General features: G+C 34.7%; 1 protein-coding gene across 1 annotated transcript in view; it reads left to right on the top strand.

Moving 5' to 3' along the window:
- The window catches only part of LOC125655410 (von Willebrand factor D and EGF domain-containing protein-like), a 41,749-nt gene that overhangs the window by 9,653 nt on the left and 12,679 nt on the right, over positions 1-19,417 (top strand). The window contains exons 2-9 of the mRNA XM_048885680.2: positions 1,557-1,618; positions 7,961-8,161; positions 8,397-8,561; positions 9,421-9,480; positions 10,782-11,044; positions 12,576-12,662; positions 14,899-15,282; positions 15,588-15,737. Of these exons, the coding sequence (XP_048741637.2) occupies positions 1,557-1,618; positions 7,961-8,161; positions 8,397-8,561; positions 9,421-9,480; positions 10,782-11,044; positions 12,576-12,662; positions 14,899-15,282; positions 15,588-15,737 (1,372 nt within the window). The remainder of the gene's footprint in view (positions 1-1,556; positions 1,619-7,960; positions 8,162-8,396; positions 8,562-9,420; positions 9,481-10,781; positions 11,045-12,575; positions 12,663-14,898; positions 15,283-15,587; positions 15,738-19,417) is intronic.

Here is a 19,417-nt window from a genome sequence, read left to right as displayed (position 1 = left end):
TACATATATGCGTCACATTATATCTCTAGATCTAACGGTCACTTTACTCATTTACTGTGTAGCCATCACGTAAGTACGGATATCATTAATTAACAGAAATATCACTGTGTGGTTTTGTTTTTACCGATAAGTCTCAATACTTTTTACGATATCTGTTACTTAAGGATGCCGCCCAGATATTGGTGTATATATTATCTATATGATTATACATTTATGACAGTTTTGTGATCTTGTCTAAGAAAGGAAGCTTCTATGCTTATCGCCACATCCGTACAAGATATTCTGACTAACGAGATACCAATTTAATACTGATTGTATAGGTCCAAATAATACAAGATACCAGTTCAATACTGATTGTATAGGTCCAAATAATACGAGGGTTGTCAGGTAAAATTGTGGGGAAATTATCAAAGTAAACAAATCAACGGTAAATGTATTCTAAAATTTCCACTACCCTTTTGAATTCCATTCATCAGTATGCATAACTCTAAGCAGATCTATACTCAAATAAGATATTATGGCCTTACGGTGAACCGATGGTAGCATCAACGAATCAGTTGTGAACATTCTAAGAAAAACAGTAATCTATTAATTTCGAACTGTGCCTTTATCCTTGACAAGCAGATGAGGGACCCATCCCACACACAGGACAACCTGCAGCTTTGAGTCAGTATAATATGAAATGTACTCGTACCACACCCAAATAAACCAGCAATACTGTACTGATATCTTCTTTTGTTGAGGTTGATACCATTTTGTTTATGTATTCTTTGGTTGCCAAAAATCTTGCTATTCTGAAAAAAAAACTACCGTATTTATTTACCCGAATGTGTTTTATAAACATTCAATTTCTTGTCTGATAATTTAACGAATTGGTCTGACTATTCTTCACGTTCCCAAACTTTATTGCAACATATGTGCAATTTTAAAACTGACAAAACAAGACTTCCTTTTACAATGAGTTACTTTGTCGTATTTTAGTGGAACACGATCATATTTTATTTGCAATCTACCTGCTCTGTTGTTCAAGATTATTTTAGAAATAATGTCGACAAAATGCATGGAAATGTTTTCTATCGTGCCCGAAAATAGATTTTCACTATCGTCTAGAAGACTACAATTATTAATCAATTTGAAAAGACATGGGACACAGTATTCAAACATTGATGAAGATATTTAATATATATGTATGTATACATTAAGCGATATTTATTTCATTTTGTACGAACAAATGATCGATTGACTGATTGATGCTTTCCGCCACACTCAACAATTTTTCAGTTATCTAGTGGTGCCCAGTTTTTATTGGTGGAAGAGAGAACCCAGATACAATGTACCTGGGGAATATCTCAACCGACCTTCCGAAAGTAAACTGGGAAACTTTCTCACTTACCGGCGCGAACGGGATTCGAACCCGCGCCAACAAAGGTGAGCGGCTGTGTGATTTTGAGCGCGATGATCTAACCCACTCGGCCACGGAGGCCCTACAAACAAATGAGACAACTCATTTTTGATGATCATCTGATAGTATCACTTTCTATCAACTGTAATTTCAGAACCATGATTTCCTGTCTCTGTGTCCTCTTGTTATTCTTGCTGTCCAGTGTTATAAGTGCAGGTACGTAGCATTGTTCTCATGTTATTAGATGAAAAGGGAATATATATAAGGGATGAATGAAGACGTAAAGAAAATGTACAGTGATCGATTTTGTAATTCGAAAAAGAATACAAAATTGGGAATAGGGCAAACACGGACCCATAGCAATACAAGGTGCCTAGGAGGAGAAACATCACCTGTTCCTTGGTTACACCTACTGTGAGCGATTTGTCTTCATCGGGTAAACGGAGTAATCCACAGTCAAAAGGATGGTCTAACAAAACGGGATATCGGACTTTTTTTGGAATTCCTCAGAAAAGAAGTTACGAAAATTATGCGTCACTTGGGCAACTCTTGTATACAAATTAATGCTGTCTCAATACTACTTATTTCTGATTTTAAAAATATCTGCCTGGTTTAAAACGCATTTTTCAGAATGTTGCAAGTAAATACCTTAGTACCAAAAAAAACAAGAGTTAATGCATTAAATCTCTGATTTTTGGTAGCGAAGATAAACAAAAAAGTTAATAAAGTGAAAGGAAGTTTCTCTATGCACGTGCTTTGGGGGGGGGGTTAACTTAATGAGATTTATTTTCTTGAGTCATTAAAACAACCGACCAATATGAAATGATATGAATAATTACAATTGATTGATGCATTAATCTCCAGACACGTATAAGCTGCAACATTTAGCCCCCCCCCCCCCCCCCCCATTTCTTCTCCAAATATAACGACACCTTTTTTCTCCGTTTGCTCCTCACCCCTTAACTATCAAAATCGACGCTAAGTTGTGCCTGAACTCACTATATCTGATTCTAAGTGCTTGTCTACCGAAAGTTGTCCAAGTTAACGCATAAAACGTTATCGCATTGGAAATACTAAATATAAAAACCAAGATGGAATTGGAGACGAAATAATGTTTCCGATTTTGCATATTAGTATGAAACACGTCAGACAGCATTCAAGAGGTGGTATTTGCGAGCATTATAATGACCATAGAAATTGTACAAATCTCATTTCACACTAGACTGTTGAAACCCTGTAACATCAACTTAACAATATTTTTTTGGCTATATTTAGCTCTATTACTTCAGAGTTATTTCGGATTTCAAACATTTCGGTTGAGCATCACTGAAGAGACATTATTTGTCGAAATGCACATCTGGTGCATCAAAATTGGTACCGTATAAGTTTTGCATCATGACCCCTGGGTCGAGGCCTCTGCTGGTGGACTGTTAGTCCCCGAGGGTCTCTACAGCCCAGTAGCTAAGTACTTCGTTACTAGCTTGAAAATACGGATGTATATTTCATTGCTGTTATGAAATTTAGAAATTCATTTAAAAATTAAGGATTATCTCCCTCATGCATAGCTCTTATCCTTGGACGAATTTGGCTCCACTTTTTTGGCACGCTGTTTTTGGCTATATTTAGCTCTATTACTTCAGAGTTATTTCGGATTTCAAACATTTCGGTTGAGCATCACTGAAGAGACATTATTTGTCGAAATGCGCATCTGGTGCATCAAAATTGGTACCGTATAAGTTTTACATCGTATACAAAACATGCCTTGGCGAATCGAGTCAGCTGAGAAACATAAACACTATATGTTGGGAAAAATGGAATCTTACAACACAAATCTGGAAAGTAGAAGCTGAAGTCATCCATGTTATCAACATATTGAGTTTTAAGTTTGCTGAAAATTCTGTTCAATAAAATATCTAAATATTATGTTGATATTTTAATGATAAATGACTATGCTATAATATAGGGCTCTCAACGGGTGTGACCGGTCGATAGGGGATGCTTATTCCTCCTAGGCACCTTATCCTACCTCTGGTGTGTCCAGGGGTCCGTGTTTGCACAACTCTTTATTTTGTATTGCGTGTAGGAGTTATGAGATTGATCACTGTTTGTTATATTCACCTTTCGTGATATCAACTTTTCTGAGCCCCCATAAAACTTAAAATTGTAAAAATTTGAAGAAAAATTGTATCTTCTTTTATTCCAATATCAACATCATATCGAATACAGTTGAACATGATTTGTCTCTTAAATGTACAGTAATTGAAGTACAGATCATCAAAAGTCACACATTTTCTCAATTCTACTATGATTTAGATAAATGTTGACTTTTTATAAATGTCTTCAGAAATCATTGATTGAAAGTTTGAAAGTAAGCAATTTTTATGACATCTATTTGCTGGAAAGAGAAATTAATGTTTTGAATACGAATTTTGCTCATGTCTGCACTCAATGTTTCTTAGATGAAAAACTAAAATAATGCAAGTGATGGTAAATTTCATGCATCATTATTCTACTTTACGTCAATCTTATCAAATTGAGAATAATCAAATTGAGTTACATTGGGATTCTTGCATAGTACAATGTATATAAGCAGAATTTATTCAAAAACTTCTACGTGAGAAGAAAAAATCACTCGTTGTGACCTTCAATTCGACTTTTAGATATATCGATGACGTTTTGTCTATTAACAATGATAGCTTTCATTCATATGTCAATTTGATATATCCCTGTGAGCTCGAAATAAAGGACACCACAGAGTTGTCCACTTCTGCTTCATACTTAGATATTTTATTGAAAGTAGACATTAACGGCAAACTGACAACTCAACTGTATGACAAACGGGATCATTTCAGTTTCTCCATCGTCAACTTCCCATATTTATGAAGCAATATTCCATTATCACCTGCATATGGTGTTTATATATCTCAACTGATTCGATTGCAAGAGCTTGTTCTGGGTATAGTCAGTTTTTAAATCAAGGTAAGCTACTGACAAACAAATTGATGGTACAAGGATTTCAACAGTCTCGATTGAAGTCAGCATTTTGCAAATTCTATGGTCGTTATAACGATCTAGTTCGTCAATACAACCTCGCAATGGGTCAAATGCTGTCTGACGTGTTTCATACCGATTGTTAACCCGTTCTTGGCACACTGATTTTGAATGCGGATAACTCCGTTTACCTGATCAGGATATGGGGCTCACGGCGGGTGTGACCGGTCAACAGGCGATGCTTACTCCTCCTAGGCACCTGATCCCACCTCTGGTGTGTCCAGAGGTCCGTGTTTGCCCAACTATCTATTTTGTATTGCTTGTAGGAGTTATGAGATTGATCACTGTTCGTTATCTTCACCTTGCATATACAAAATTGAGAAATAATGGCACGAATGTCGAACTGGGTGATGAAATACACCGTTTATCATGTTTGGATGTACTTCTTCGAGAAGTAGTGGGAACTAGAATTTGATGAACTACATGATTTGGTTACGATGTTGTATACATCATCGTACGTACATTATTACATTTGCGTTTGAAAGATGTCTTCTTTGGCACTTCTCACCTACCCCGGACTAATTTGCAGGAAATCACCAACTGTGATGAACTTTAGCTGCTCGCCTATTTTACTTATAGTCATTTTACGTCATAATCCATACAGGCACACTACACGAATTTTCATTTCTGCATTTGTCGTAATAAAAATGACAGGACGAAACCGACTACGGTAATAAAATGATTTTTTATATCATATTTGATTCATATGCATTCCCTAGAACTCATCAATCTGATGTGCATGGCTGTTGAATATATGATAGAAGTGTAGAATTGTATCCTGTGGAAGATAAATGATAATGTCAAGACTCAATGTGATATAAAAGTCACATTTCAGTATTGATAAACTGGTGATCACTGGAGATATGGTGTGATATAATAATCTAATGACTAGGTGATCAGTGATATAATAATGTAATGACTAGGCGATCAGTGATATAATAATGTAATGACTAGGTGATCAGTGATATAATAATGTAATGACTAGTTGATCAGTGATATAATAATCTAATGACTAGATAATAAGTGGAGATATCGTGTGATATAATAATCTAATGACTAGGTGATCAGTAATATAACAATCTAATGACTAGGTGATCAGTGATATAATAATCTAATGACTAGATAATCAGTGATATACTAATCTAATGACTAGGTGATCAGTGATATAATAATCTAATGACTAGGTGATCAGTGATATACTAATTTAAGGACTAGATGATCAGTGATATAATGATCTAATGACTAGGTGATCAGTGATATAATAATCTTATGACTAGGTGATCAGTGATATAATAATCTAATGACTAGGTGATCAGTGATATAATAATCTTATGACTAGATGATCAGTGATATAATAATCTAATGACTAGGTGATCAGTGATATACTAATTTAAGGACTAGATGATCAGTGATATAATGATCTAATGACTAGGTGATCAGTGATATAATAATCTAATGACTAGGTGATCAGTGATATAATAATCTAATGACTAGGTGATCAGTGATATAATAATCTAATGACTAGATGATCAGTGATATAATAATCTAATGACTAGGCGATCAGTGATATACTAATCTAATGACTAGATAATCAGTGATATAATAATCTAATGACTAGGTGATCAGTGATATAATAATCTAATGACTAGGTGATCAGTGATATAATAATCTAATGACTAGGTGATCAGTGATATAATAATCTAATGACTAGGTGATCAGTGATATAATAATCTAATGACTAGGTGATCAGTGATATACTAATCTAATGACTAGGCGATCAGTGATATAATAATCTTATGACTAGGTGATCAGTGATATAATAATCTAATGACTAGGTGATCACTGATATAATAATCTAATGATTAGGCGATCAGTAATATAATAATCTAATGACTAGGCGATCAGTGGGATAGTGTGTAATATAATAATCTAATGATTAGGTGATCAGTGATATAATAATCTAATGACTATGTGATCAGTGATATAATAATCTAATGACTAGGTGATCAGTGATATAATAATCTAATGACTAGATGATCAGTGATATAATAATCTAATGATTAGGTGATCAATGATATAATAATCTAATGACTAGGTGATCAGTGATATAATAATTTAATGACTAGGTGATCAGTGATATAATAATCTAATGACTAGGTGATCAGTGATATAATAATCTAATGACTAGATAATCAGTGGAGATATTGTGTGATATAATAATCTAATGACTAGATAATCAGTGGAGATATTGTGTGATATAATAATCTAATGACTAGACCTGTGATGATATCTGTTCACTACTTTTACGTTTTTACCTTGCCAGTATAACATTTGCACGTGTAAAATGAAGTCAGCTGGGCAGACACCATATTGTGCCCGATCAGTAAAGGAATTCGTAACTAATACTTGGCTTGTCTTATTATTCACTGAATCCTAAGATATATTGAATGCATCCCTTAGAAATGAAAGTGATATCCGGACCAACAATTAGGAAAATCTTTCTCACATTATCACCAGTGTGAAACCGACTTTACCCATGCGAGACATCCATCTGAGATTTTTCTGTCTCACTCTGCTGCGACGTCATTTGATTGTGACATCATATATATATTCTATGATTTACGTTACACGGTGAAAATTTATGTTACACGGTGAAGTAAAAGTATTTTGCATTGTTATCTTTAAATTTTAATGCAGTATAGATTTCTCGTGGACAACCTTGAGTTTTTTAGTTTATACTTACAGTGTAAACTATTTTTGGTTATGCTCTTTCTGTCTATCGAATTAGTTTTTGCATCGAGGTTCAAACACTGATTTTTATAAATTAAGAATTTTCTCAAAGCTCCTAAATTTAAGCACTAAACTGTACGTAAAATGTGAGAAAAATAATCCTTCATTATTTACTCGTGTGGGATAGGGGAATTCCACCTCTGGTGCAAGATTCGCTGTCTAGGATACGGCAAAGATTCGTCTTAGACTGCGAATCTTGTCCCCTCGGTGGAATTTCCCTATCCCACACTCGTAATAATGAAAGGATTCTATTAATCTTCTCTCTTCGTATTTGTTATTTGCGACCGTTTAATATTGATTACAGTTTGCAAACTGAGGTTTACCGGCGACGCATGTAATACGGTAAACCTTTAAATCAATATCAACTATTGCAAATAAAGCGTGGTGAGATAGTTGTTCCAATTCTAATTTAATTTATGCACTTTGGTTGCATCGTCGCAAACCGCGGTTTGGACTCCACACACGCTCCCTTAAATGATCATTTTATGATGACGTTACAGTGGAAAAATGCCGATCACAAAACAGCTGCACTAGAACATCTGTTTTTAGTTTTTCTGTTCTCATCATTATCAACATATAGCAGTGCATTATCCGTCAAGACTTCACATGAATTGTTAAGATAAACAACAGTCAAGTTCACCATAGAGAATCTATATATGTGCTTCGAAAGGAAATTACCCGTTTCCGACGATATTTCTCCTTGAATCCTTTATCTAGATCCATGTACAAGCCACAAACTGCTAAGCGGACAGTACAAACGCTCTAGTGGCTATAGGCTACAGCCATCAGATGTTGCTATCAGTGATAACTTCTTAAACTCGGGATGGTACCGGTTTCACAGTGGAGCAGGAGATGATATGGTGGGGTCGGCGCCTTTAGTAAGCGAGTGTGGAACGATTTATCCTATTTGGATGCAAGGTGTGTGCATATTTTGGGAAGTAATTTAGAGTGTCAAATGACTCTTGCTTTTTTGTCACATCTAATTAATTAATTCCTTAAAATAAGATATGATCATCTCCTAGTTACATGTACGTATAATATCAAAACACGCTTATGGTTTTTATACAAAGTTCTTGAATTGATTTAAACCCGACAAATACAGTAGAGAATTTATTTTATAAAGCAAAGATTTAATCATGCTAATCTATTGTAGGAACATTGCCTTCAGATGCTGATGGGGAGGTAACCAGAACAGCTTGTATAGTGGGACTGTTTAATACATGTGGCTCGACATTATCAATAAAAGTGAAGAGTTGTGGGGGATACAGAGTGTATTATCTTGTGCCGCCTCCTCAGACCTCCACTGGCTACTGTATAGGTAATATTGCGAATCAAAGTTGATCGTATGTAGAAGTCCATCATGGTATCCATTACGTAGGTCTGAATTTACTTTTTTATCTCTTTAATCGAAGAGTTCCTGTAGAGTACTCCTGCCCGGTTTTCACAATAAATCGTGATATTGATATAAATGCATGGCTCCTTGGAAAAGTGCCTCGAGTTCCAAACGTGTAGTATCTGAATAAAATAACGATGGTTGTTACCTTTTCTTCAAGTCTAATTTACATAGATGTAAATAGAATATGTAATCTATATTACGTATATTATATAAATACGTTTATGAATTGTAACGCTAGATTCTGATAATTATTATATTAGTAGCTATAGCATGTTAGAATCTGAAATCGTAAAATAAATGTGCGAAATATTCCAGGTTTCCCCCTAGTTTTTATATATTAATTATACGTTGTTGGAGGGTTTTTTTCAACCAAATAAAACACCTTGAAATATGCATGGTGGAATACTTCACATTAGTATCCTCTGATGATGTGTTGACCTGAAGCATTAACAATTATTCAGTATGATACCATGAATCAAGGTTTGAAAGTTAAATAAAACTAGAAGTACATTAAATATGTTGTCTGTGACCTTACAGTGTGACATAGTTTCCAGTTTCGATGCTTTTGCTGATACTATTTATCATTTAGATAACCCCGACAAGATTGCATTTAAACCCAGTGATTCTATCCGTTATTCTCTGTGCAGTATCGTAAATATATTACGGACTAATTATAAAGCGTATATTTTGTCTCGTGCTAGCCTTTTGTCAATTATATGTAGCTTTGTTTGTTACTTCTCAATGAAATCCTGATAAATATAGATTAGTTTTAATTCTGCAGGAGAAGGATCCCCGTGTCCAGCAGGACAATCGTCAAGCACCGGATTCACACCTTGTCAAGGTACTCGCATATACATCACAGTGTTGATAGCTACAGAGGATTAACATTCAATTATTACTGAGCAAACAACGAGCATCTTATTTTTTAATATTACCAGACTGCCATGCATTTTAAGCTCTGTAAGAATAACTGCATTGATTAGTTATTCAGCATCTGTGAACCCAGGGCATCGTTTTCTTCTCTTTATAAGGATACTTAAATGTTTATTATCCGTGTTGTCATCCTTTGGTTCTTGAAAACATGAAAAAATGAACCCAATTTTCAAAGTATTCCTTATTGCAATATACGGTATTCCAAAGTAAAACCCTGATCCCTTTTTTGATCTACTGCTTTTTTTGTCATATATACATAGGTTGGTAATCATGAATGGAAAATAGACAGTGTTGTTTACAAAGTGATTTGAGATATTTTCTACATTTAAACGATTTTTAAGAAGATTTTTCGAATGAATTTTCCTATATATATGTTTTGCAATTATCGATACCCCTGTTGTTTTCCGCCTCGATCCTAAGGTGTAGGGTTTGAACTATCATGAATCTTCATCAATCCCTATTATCAATCATATCTCATTTGATAGGGTTCCGTGGGAATGGAGTTAAAATAGGTCCTCGGTAACCCTTGCTTGTCGTAAGAGGCGACCAATTGGGGGGTTCTTCGGATGACATTGCAAAAACTGAGGCCCCGTGTCACAGCAGGTATGGCACATTGAAGATCCCTCCCTCCGTAAGGTCCGTTAGCGCCTAGCACAGGCCGAAATTTCTCAGGTTCACCGGAAATGGTGACGTCTCCATATGAGTGAAAAATTCTTGAAAGGAATGTTAATCAATATACAATCAATCATTTGAGAGGGAATTTCATCGCCAATGAAGACAAAATTCAAAATGATTTCACTTAGTATTGTTTTGTGCCACATTTGTTTGAAATCACCAAAGCAGGTCTTGAGAAGCATATGGAAATGTGACGAAGGATGTTTATGAAAGCTCACTTGATCATTTGACTTAGATGAGATAAAAAGCATGTTCATGGGATCTCATGCTAGAAGAATTGTCAATCGATAGGACTCCCTTTTGTTACATTTGATAAGTTATTTTAATTTGCACATGTGCTCAACCTATGACAAAAATACATCCCACAAATATTTGTAAATTTATAACATTGAAAAAAGTATAATTCTATTTTGTTATAAACTTTTTTTAATAATTACATTTCAATTTTTAGATTAAAATGAAAAGACTCAGTCGCTTGTTGTACGATACAATAATCTGTGTAGTTAAAAATCACATTTATATCTATCGATTTAGCCAATACACCCGTAAACACAGACCCTAGAGTAAATGTGTCATTGGAAAACGGCGATCTGTTTCCTAACGCACCAATGTTCCGACCTGTTGAGGCAGTTTTTCAATGCCAGCACCCCGAGCCTAGTGGCGGTCCGTACTGGTATGATACTTATTGGTACATCAACAATGACGAGGTGAAAGTCGTGGAAAATCGACCCTACCAGGACAATCAGAGCTGGCTCTACCCAAGAGACTGGGTCCATAAATACAACATGAACATGGTGGTAAGTCTGTAGTGAATTCTTACAACGTGGACATGCGTACAATGTGTAGGTGGTAAATAATCTGTATCGAATATTACAAACACTATATGACCATAACGATACATAATTGTACACATGAAATTAACTCATCTACCACATGGAAATTGAATATAGTCTTTTGATTGTTTGAGCATCTTTATCTATGAATTATCAAGACAACGCTTTACTGAATCCTGATTTAAATGTTCCCGTTTGATTTTAGTATCATCTTATAGATACTTTATATATTCCCATGACGTCATTGAAAGTTTAAAAGAGCTATCAAAAATTCAAATTGTAACATTTTCCTGTAGTTTTAATCGCTAAATTATGAGTCTGTATCAAAGTGTTGTTTCTAAGTGATAATTATACTTCTTATACTATCATGTATTAACATGAATTGTACATATATGTATGTTGAAATCAATAGTTGCTTAGAAGGTCGAATGCACTAGCCCATAGTGTAAAACTTATACGGTACCAATTTTTATGCACCAGATGCGCATTTCGACAAATAATGTCTCTTCAGTGATGCTCAACCAAAATGTTGGAAATCCGAAATAACAATGAAGTTTTAGAGCTATCATAGCCAAAAACAGCGTGCCAAAAAAGTGGAGTCAAATTCGTCTAAAGATAAGAGCTATACATGAGAAGATAATCCTTAATTTTAAAATCAATTTCTAAATTTTATAACAGCAATTAAATATACATCCGTATTTTCAAGCTAGTAACGAAGTACTTAGCTACTGGGTTGTAGAGACCCTCGGGGACTAACAGTCCACCAGCAGAGGCCTCGACCCAGGGGTCATAATGTAAAACTTATACGGTACCAATTCAGCTAGATTTGGTACCGCAGACCGTGAGTTCAACTCTAGATAGGGGCGGAAGTGACCATTAATATAGTGAATTTCTGTGTAACCTGTTTAACTCTTATATCACCTCTGGTAATTTATTAGACACAGAAGAATAGATGGCAGATATTTTGTTTTCATTTGTTTTACATTGTATAATAAGAGTTCAATATATTTCTTATACTTCTTTGCTAAAAAGTAATCTTGACAAAATGCCCAAGCCCCAACTTTCAATTGAACTTGGAATGTAATATCGCGTATAACCATAATTAAGTTTATTTTCATTTTAAAGCTGAAATATAAGAAAACATAGTGTACATAACTAGAATTCATTACTGTTTTGTGTGTTAAACTTTATCAAGGCTCAATACTTTATGTAACTTCATAATTGGTTAAATTCATGATATTGCTAGCTAGCTGCACAACTGACCAACTTTATGAACCGACAATTACTAGGCTTGTATCTGGTAGATATTGTAAAAGCAAAAACTTCTAATCACTTGATAACACTTAATGTACATATCTCAACAGGTAAATTCTCAGTAAAATGTTTGACGTTGCTACAAACTCAAACGTGTTGTTATTTTCGAAGTCGAAGTAAGTTCATCAGATATGAAAAATGATCCTTCTAATATGTTCTTCCATTCAATGTTGCTATTCAGGTGAAGTGTTCAGTGAGGGTACGGCAATCGGACGGCGGGACGCCTGGTCACCACAACTACAGTCAGGACTTCCAAGCAGGGATGTTTGTGAGTGCAATTTTAGTCTCCAAAGTAGCAGCTGAATTTTCATAAAGTTCAGAACAATAACAACGCTGTTCGCAGTTCTATAAAAAAACAAGAGTTTTTTCTTTCAACACTTTTACACCATTTAAAGTAATGACCTTACTTCGTCGTATGAATAATTATCGCTGCTTTTTCTGCCTATCAAAGGTTACTAGAAGTATTATATATGTTATCTAGACGTATATGTGTTTCCTGGATCATTGCTCAGACCTGGGACATATAACGGACAGGAGTTATTAGGTCACTTGGGTTATTCAGATGACATTTTGCTATCTGTTTTATGTTCGTCGTTATCCGTCGTGCGGGTGTGCGTCGTGAGTAAAGTTTTTATGTTTTCAACTTATCACGAACCACTACTTTGATTTCAACCAAACTTATAACAGGGCATCGTTGGGTGAAGGATATTCCATTTTGTTTAAATGAAGGATAATTCCCCTTCTAAGGGGATATAATGATAATTGAAGAATGCGGGATATGCATTTGAATATCTTCTTCTCAAGAACCACTAATTTAATTTCAATCAAACTTGTGATAGAGTAGTCTTGGATGAAGAGGATTCCATTTTGTTAAGATTAAGGACAATTCAATCTTCCAACGGACGATAATGATGGGAAAGCAAGAATAGGGTGATATTAATTTGAATATGTTCTTCTCAAGAACTACTTAGCCAGACAAGATGACAAGATGAAACTTATATGAAAATTATCAGGCATAGTTTAGATCTCGTGGTGGTTAGAATAGGTTTTCAGTACCTTCTGTTTGTCGTAAGAGGTGATTAAACGGGTCGGTCCTTTGGTTGGTACCGCACAAATTGAGGTTTCGTGTCACAAAAGGTGTGACACGATAAAGACCCCTCACTGTTCAAAAGCCACGAGTGCCGAGCTTAGACTTGAATTTCGCAGCCCCTCACCGGCAATGGTGACGTCTCCTTATGTATAAAAATTCTCAAGCGGGACTTTAAACAATACACAACAAACTAACCAATCGATCGGCATTTCAAACAGTTTTTAAACCTTCAACTTGAGAATGTGTCATATATGTAATCAGGGTTATCTAATCATCCTTCAAAAGATATATGGAAATCACCATGTCCAACCTTCTGTGTGTCTATCCCCTTGTGTCTGCATGGGCTATCACCTTTAAATGGAGAAACGCTTGAAGGTCATACTTTACACAACATTTGCGTATACATTTGGGTATCTTTTGACTCTGATCCATTTGGACAAGTGTAAAAATTTCAAGTTTTGTCGGAGTCATGGAGAAATTATTTGAATTCTTATTTGGCTCAAAAGCTGCTTATGAGTCGAAGGTGTATCCAATTGTGTACCAATGGTATTTCGGCAAGGTCAACGTCACAAAGATCAATAGTGTAAAAATCTTGACTGGATATTTTTTATTGTTAAAATTGACAAAAAGGTCTGAAACCAATTACACATTGTGAACATCAAGGCCCCATGGTGTATACATGTACTGCCTGCCCTGTTCTGGTTGTGTTAGTTCCATCGACAAAGCTCTAATGTTGGCAAGTTGACGGATTTTGTTTAAAAATAATGAAATGTAGTAGGACCTTATTTTGTAAGCTTCCTCAAAATATCTCCATTTCAACATTAAATGGTTTTGAACTATCAGGCAACATGATGTCATTTTACAAAACACTTCGATCCACAAGCAACTGAAAATCACCACTTTACAGTTCTTTGATTTAAAAATTAAAAATATTTTAAGAATTTCCAACATATTGTATGTTTTCGGTATTATGAAAATGCTTCAGAATACACGCTTTGCTTTTGTGGGATGTATGCATTAGCTTGATAGACGTTTCCTCACATAAAACTATCTTCTATCCATCTAGCAATCAAACGGTCTTTCGCCAGGTTGATATGCAATCATTAGATCTCCTCTGAAATGTTTTAAGGTTGATACAATGTATGTGAATATCAACACTAGAATATTTTCACTTTTCCATCATACTCAGGTCACTGTTAATGTCCTTGAGCCTCTTATATGTATTTTATAGTATCACTAAATGAATCGATGTGGATATATAAGATGAGAAATTTCTAAAATTCAAATTCGATGCCTCATTCCTTTACGTTCTTAGGAAAGTCAAGTGTCGTCACTTAGATTATTTGATGAATGAATCTTCCACTTCGGTAGACTTAAGCTTCTCCACGAATGTGTTTTCCCATTGTATTTTCAGCCTGCGTCTTCCACGTACACCGTCAAAGAAGGCGAGACAATTTCAATTGAGTTTACTGTTACTGTTCCTATGGGATGTTTTGACATAAATAGACAGCAGATGTGTAAAAACCGCATTTACGTACTTACTCCAGAATACCAGTCCGCTGTAGGTTCATGTCAAAACTACACAGGACAAGGGGGAGTATCATTTGAAGAAAATGAATGCGGAATTTTAATCGAAAGTTCTACATGGTGGCACAAGAAAATATTAAATGTTACTGGAAAGCCAGACGGACTTATCAATGCAAGGGATCGGGATACAAACATCAGACTAGGAACTCAGACTTTTAGTGCAGAGGATCCGTCAGGTGTCTGGTTTAATTTCACCATGCCCGATATCAAGGTGGGTTGTAACAGGGTTAATAACGCTTAAAAGCGTCAGAATTCATCAACTGTAACATTTTCAAAAACTCTTCAACGTTCTGAAAAGAGAAACTCAAACAACTTTAATTTTGACCATGCGGGTTTTATCTTTGAAATGCATTTTATTTAGGCGGGGAGAAACTTTTTCACATCGAAATAATGTGTATATGTGTATGTCGATAATGTATATCATAACTTGTATATGCTCTGGAATAAAACTGGATATTAAGGGGGGAGAGGGACAATCTCTAACTTTGTCATTGCTACCTCATTTGATTTTTCAAGATCCACCTTTATGATGTTGACAAGAACATAGCCAATAAGCTTTGCTATGCTAGGACCGATCCTAGGATGGACACGTTTGATGAGAAATACTGGACGGCACAACTGGCTGGCGAATTCATTATGTACAGAGATGTCAGGAACAAAATAGCTGCAAGTAGATTTAATGTTTCTACGATGGCTAATTCAACTAATTCTAACTAATACCCTCTGTGAAGTCTATATCTGTTGTAATTTTTACGTTGCAATAAAAGGAAATAACTTTTAATTATAGATTAAAAATTTAAACATATGAAAAATGAAAATGCTTAACGGCCGTTTTATGATTGTGTTCATTTAATGGCGTTAGTAACTGTTGGGTGTCAATAGTCACAATACACATTTTCCGGAAACAGTGAATATTTTAATGCTGGTGATACTGTAAAAAATGAAGTAGGTCTAATTATGTGATATTTTCGAAACTGGTCAACAAGAAAATGACAAAATTCTTCCTGCATTTCTCAACCTTTCATTGTCAAACTTTTGAAATAAATAGTGACTTTTCCTTCGCCAAACACCGCTTTAGAAGTGAAATTCGCAAGTATTTTGTATTCGACCTTTAAAACAGAGTCCTGTGCCCCCGGCAGGCGTTGTCATGAGAACGAAACCTCAGTGTTGCGACAGTAACCGCCATGCACCTTAAGGTATTCAATGTATAATGACCATATTTCATATCTAATAATGGATGGTGGAATATTTGTAATCATGGTATCATTTTGAAGAGTTCATCAAATAAAAATAATCCAACATAGGAATTTTCAAAATCTTATTTACTGCTTGATTTATTTCACCTAAAATTTAACATTGAAGTATATGGGAAAAGCATGTGTTATTACAATATTTTAAAAACAAATTATATTTTCATACTAATCTCTTGGTAGAATGCTACATACACTTTCTTTTTATGAAAATATGAAATAAAATTAAACATTGACCACAAACATTTTTAGAAAATTAGATTTTTCTTATTTTTACAAAGGGCAGACAACTCTTCCAACACGTCTTAAGTGCAAAAAGGTCAGCTTCCAATCCTTTACCAGTCATGTGAATTTCATCTGCTTCACTTTCATCATTATTTAACAATAAACATTTATGTTGATCTAAATCCTTCAAAAGTGTTCATTATCCCTTCACTATAAATGGAATACCTTAAAGTGCTGACGTCTCTACACCAACCAACAATTCGAAAATGGGACGTAAAACAACACAAACACAAAGCATGGCCTGTTAGTGCTCTGCTTTGACATCAGCTTACATCGAGATAAATTTCGTATTAGATTTAACGTCACATTTGTTATGAAAACCTTGAAATGAATTATGTTATGTAAGCAATAGATATGTACGGAAAGATCATAAAACACTTACTAAACATACGTACATGTATGTCTACAATAAAAAAAAAAACACATGCCTCACATATGTATGTCTACAATCGGTGAACCAGTTCTGATCTGCTGACATTGATGTACAATTTTTGTAAGGCTCATTATTACAACTGTATTTTAAACGACCTCGGTATTGCTTCCACTTTTGGTAATCATACCTGTACTCCAACTGCCCTTTTGAAAGACGAAATTTTTCAAAAGCATGCTTCACGTTTAGACACATTTAACATCCCAGTCAATGGGTGGGATGAATATGAGTTATTGGTCCTATACTGGATTCCTTCGTCGTCCACTTATGCTTCATATTTAGATATTTTATTGAAAGTAGATATTAACGACAAACTAACAACTAAAATTTATGACAAAGGAATGATTTCAACTTCTCCATCGTCAACTTCCCATATTTATGTAGCAATATTCCATTATCACCTGCATATGGTGTTTATATCTCTCAACTGATTCGATACGCAAGAGCTTGTTCTGTGTATGATCAGTTTTTGAATCGAAGCAGGTTACTGACAAAGAAGTTGATGGTGTAAGGGTTCCAACAGTCTCTTTTAAAATCAGCATTTCGCAAATTATATGGTCGTTATAACGATCTAGTTTGCCAATACAACCTAGCATTGGGTCAAATGCTGTCTGACGTGTTTCATGCCAATAGTTAGGCCGTTCTTGGGGCACTGATTTTGACTACGGATAGCCTCGTTTACCTGATCAAGATATAGGGCTCACGGCGGATGTGACCGGTCGACAGGTGTAATTAGTCCTCCTAGACACCTGATCCCCAGTTCTGGTATATGCAGGGGTCCGTGTTTACCCAACTCTCTATTTTGTATTGCTCATAGGAGTTGTGAGATTGATCACTATTAGTTATCTTCACCTTTCATTTGGGTCTTCTTAACGTAATGTTTGCAGTGAATAACAACTTTTAACCTTAACGTAAAGAGAACATATTACAATGTTCACCAGCTACTGGTATATGAAGGTTTAAATTTTGTGAAACAAATTACACATGTTTGATCGAACTGTAAGAAGTAACCGTTATAGACTGTCATAGACTTGATGATGAATTATCCCCATGTCGTACAGAAAGATGACGATTATTTCCCTATTTTCATATCAGTTTCATTTTTGATTGATATAGCCCTCTTCCACTGAAATGTCCAATTATCTGTTTTTAACTTATCAAGTTGAATTTTATTTAACACATATTAGTCTAGTCAATCTAGCCATACATGAGCAAAACCTCAAACTAATTGCAACAGAAATGAAATTTTGATTATTCATGCAAGAAAACACATGCAAACAACATATTAAAAATCGGCTTTTGTATTTCAATGGGAAAATTGGAATTTTGCGGTAAAATGATGTGTTTTTTCATGAAAATCGCTAAAAACCGGAAATTGAAGAAAAGGTACATTTCATGTAACATACAGTAAAAATAAGTTTCATATTTCAAATTTCAACCTTGAAATGTTCGATGAAACCTTTTGACAGCAGAATATATTCTTTCCTTGACTGTAAGTTTTGGGTACAATCTTGCTTTTTTTAAAATAATTGTTAAAGATTGAAATTTTAAGAAGAAAACCCACATTTTTTCATACATTTAAGGCTACCAATAAAAAATTGAGGTTAGGATTTATTTCAAAAACTCTTGAACAAGTAAGATATATACATTAGTAGCAATATATATGAAAAATGCCATTTTAGGTAGGAAAACCTACCTTTTTCTAAAACAAAAATAGTGAAAACTGGAAATGATAGGAAATGACTCTTTTATAGAAGATATGACATTGATCTTATAAATTTAAGAATAAAACGTCCAAATGCACAACTAAACTTTTCTGCACCAAAATTTATTTTCCCTTTCCGAATTTTTGGCTGAAATCATTTTCCAACAAAAATCGTTAAAAACTGGATTTTGGAAGAAAATACTTTTCCTTGCCCATTAGGCATATGTGAGTTACCACATGAAAATTTATATATTGAAATAAACTGTTAACACAAAACAAGTGTCCCTTTAAAAATAGTTTGTTAAAGATGACCTACATTTTTGCAGTTACTCCCTTTACATCGAAAGTTAGAGGCGCGCTTACCATTCCGGTCCTATGTTTCACATAAATACATGTAGTATTTTAAAACAAACAGTGTATAGTAAAGCTTATGTTACCAAATCCTTTATTAAGCTGAGTTTTAACAGTTTGTACTACATCCATGACGAAACAAGGTTCAGTTTCTTCGATTTTATAAAGAAATATTTAATATGTGCACTTCGTCAAATTCTAGAGTTTGGGAAAGAGGGATGGGGGTTATAGTCGTATTTGACGTTTAGTTCTATCCAAATTTGTGTGCAGTTAATACCGAGAATTTCAGAAGTAATCTATTTTAAAAACAATGGACACTTATAAT

The sequence above is a fragment of the Ostrea edulis genome, chromosome 7 (assembly GCF_947568905.1).
Source record: "Ostrea edulis chromosome 7, xbOstEdul1.1, whole genome shotgun sequence".
NCBI classification, from domain to species: Eukaryota; Metazoa; Mollusca; class Bivalvia; order Ostreida; family Ostreidae; genus Ostrea; species Ostrea edulis.
The sequence above is the reverse complement of the archived record's forward strand: the minus strand, read 5'-3'. Positions and strand labels throughout refer to the sequence as shown.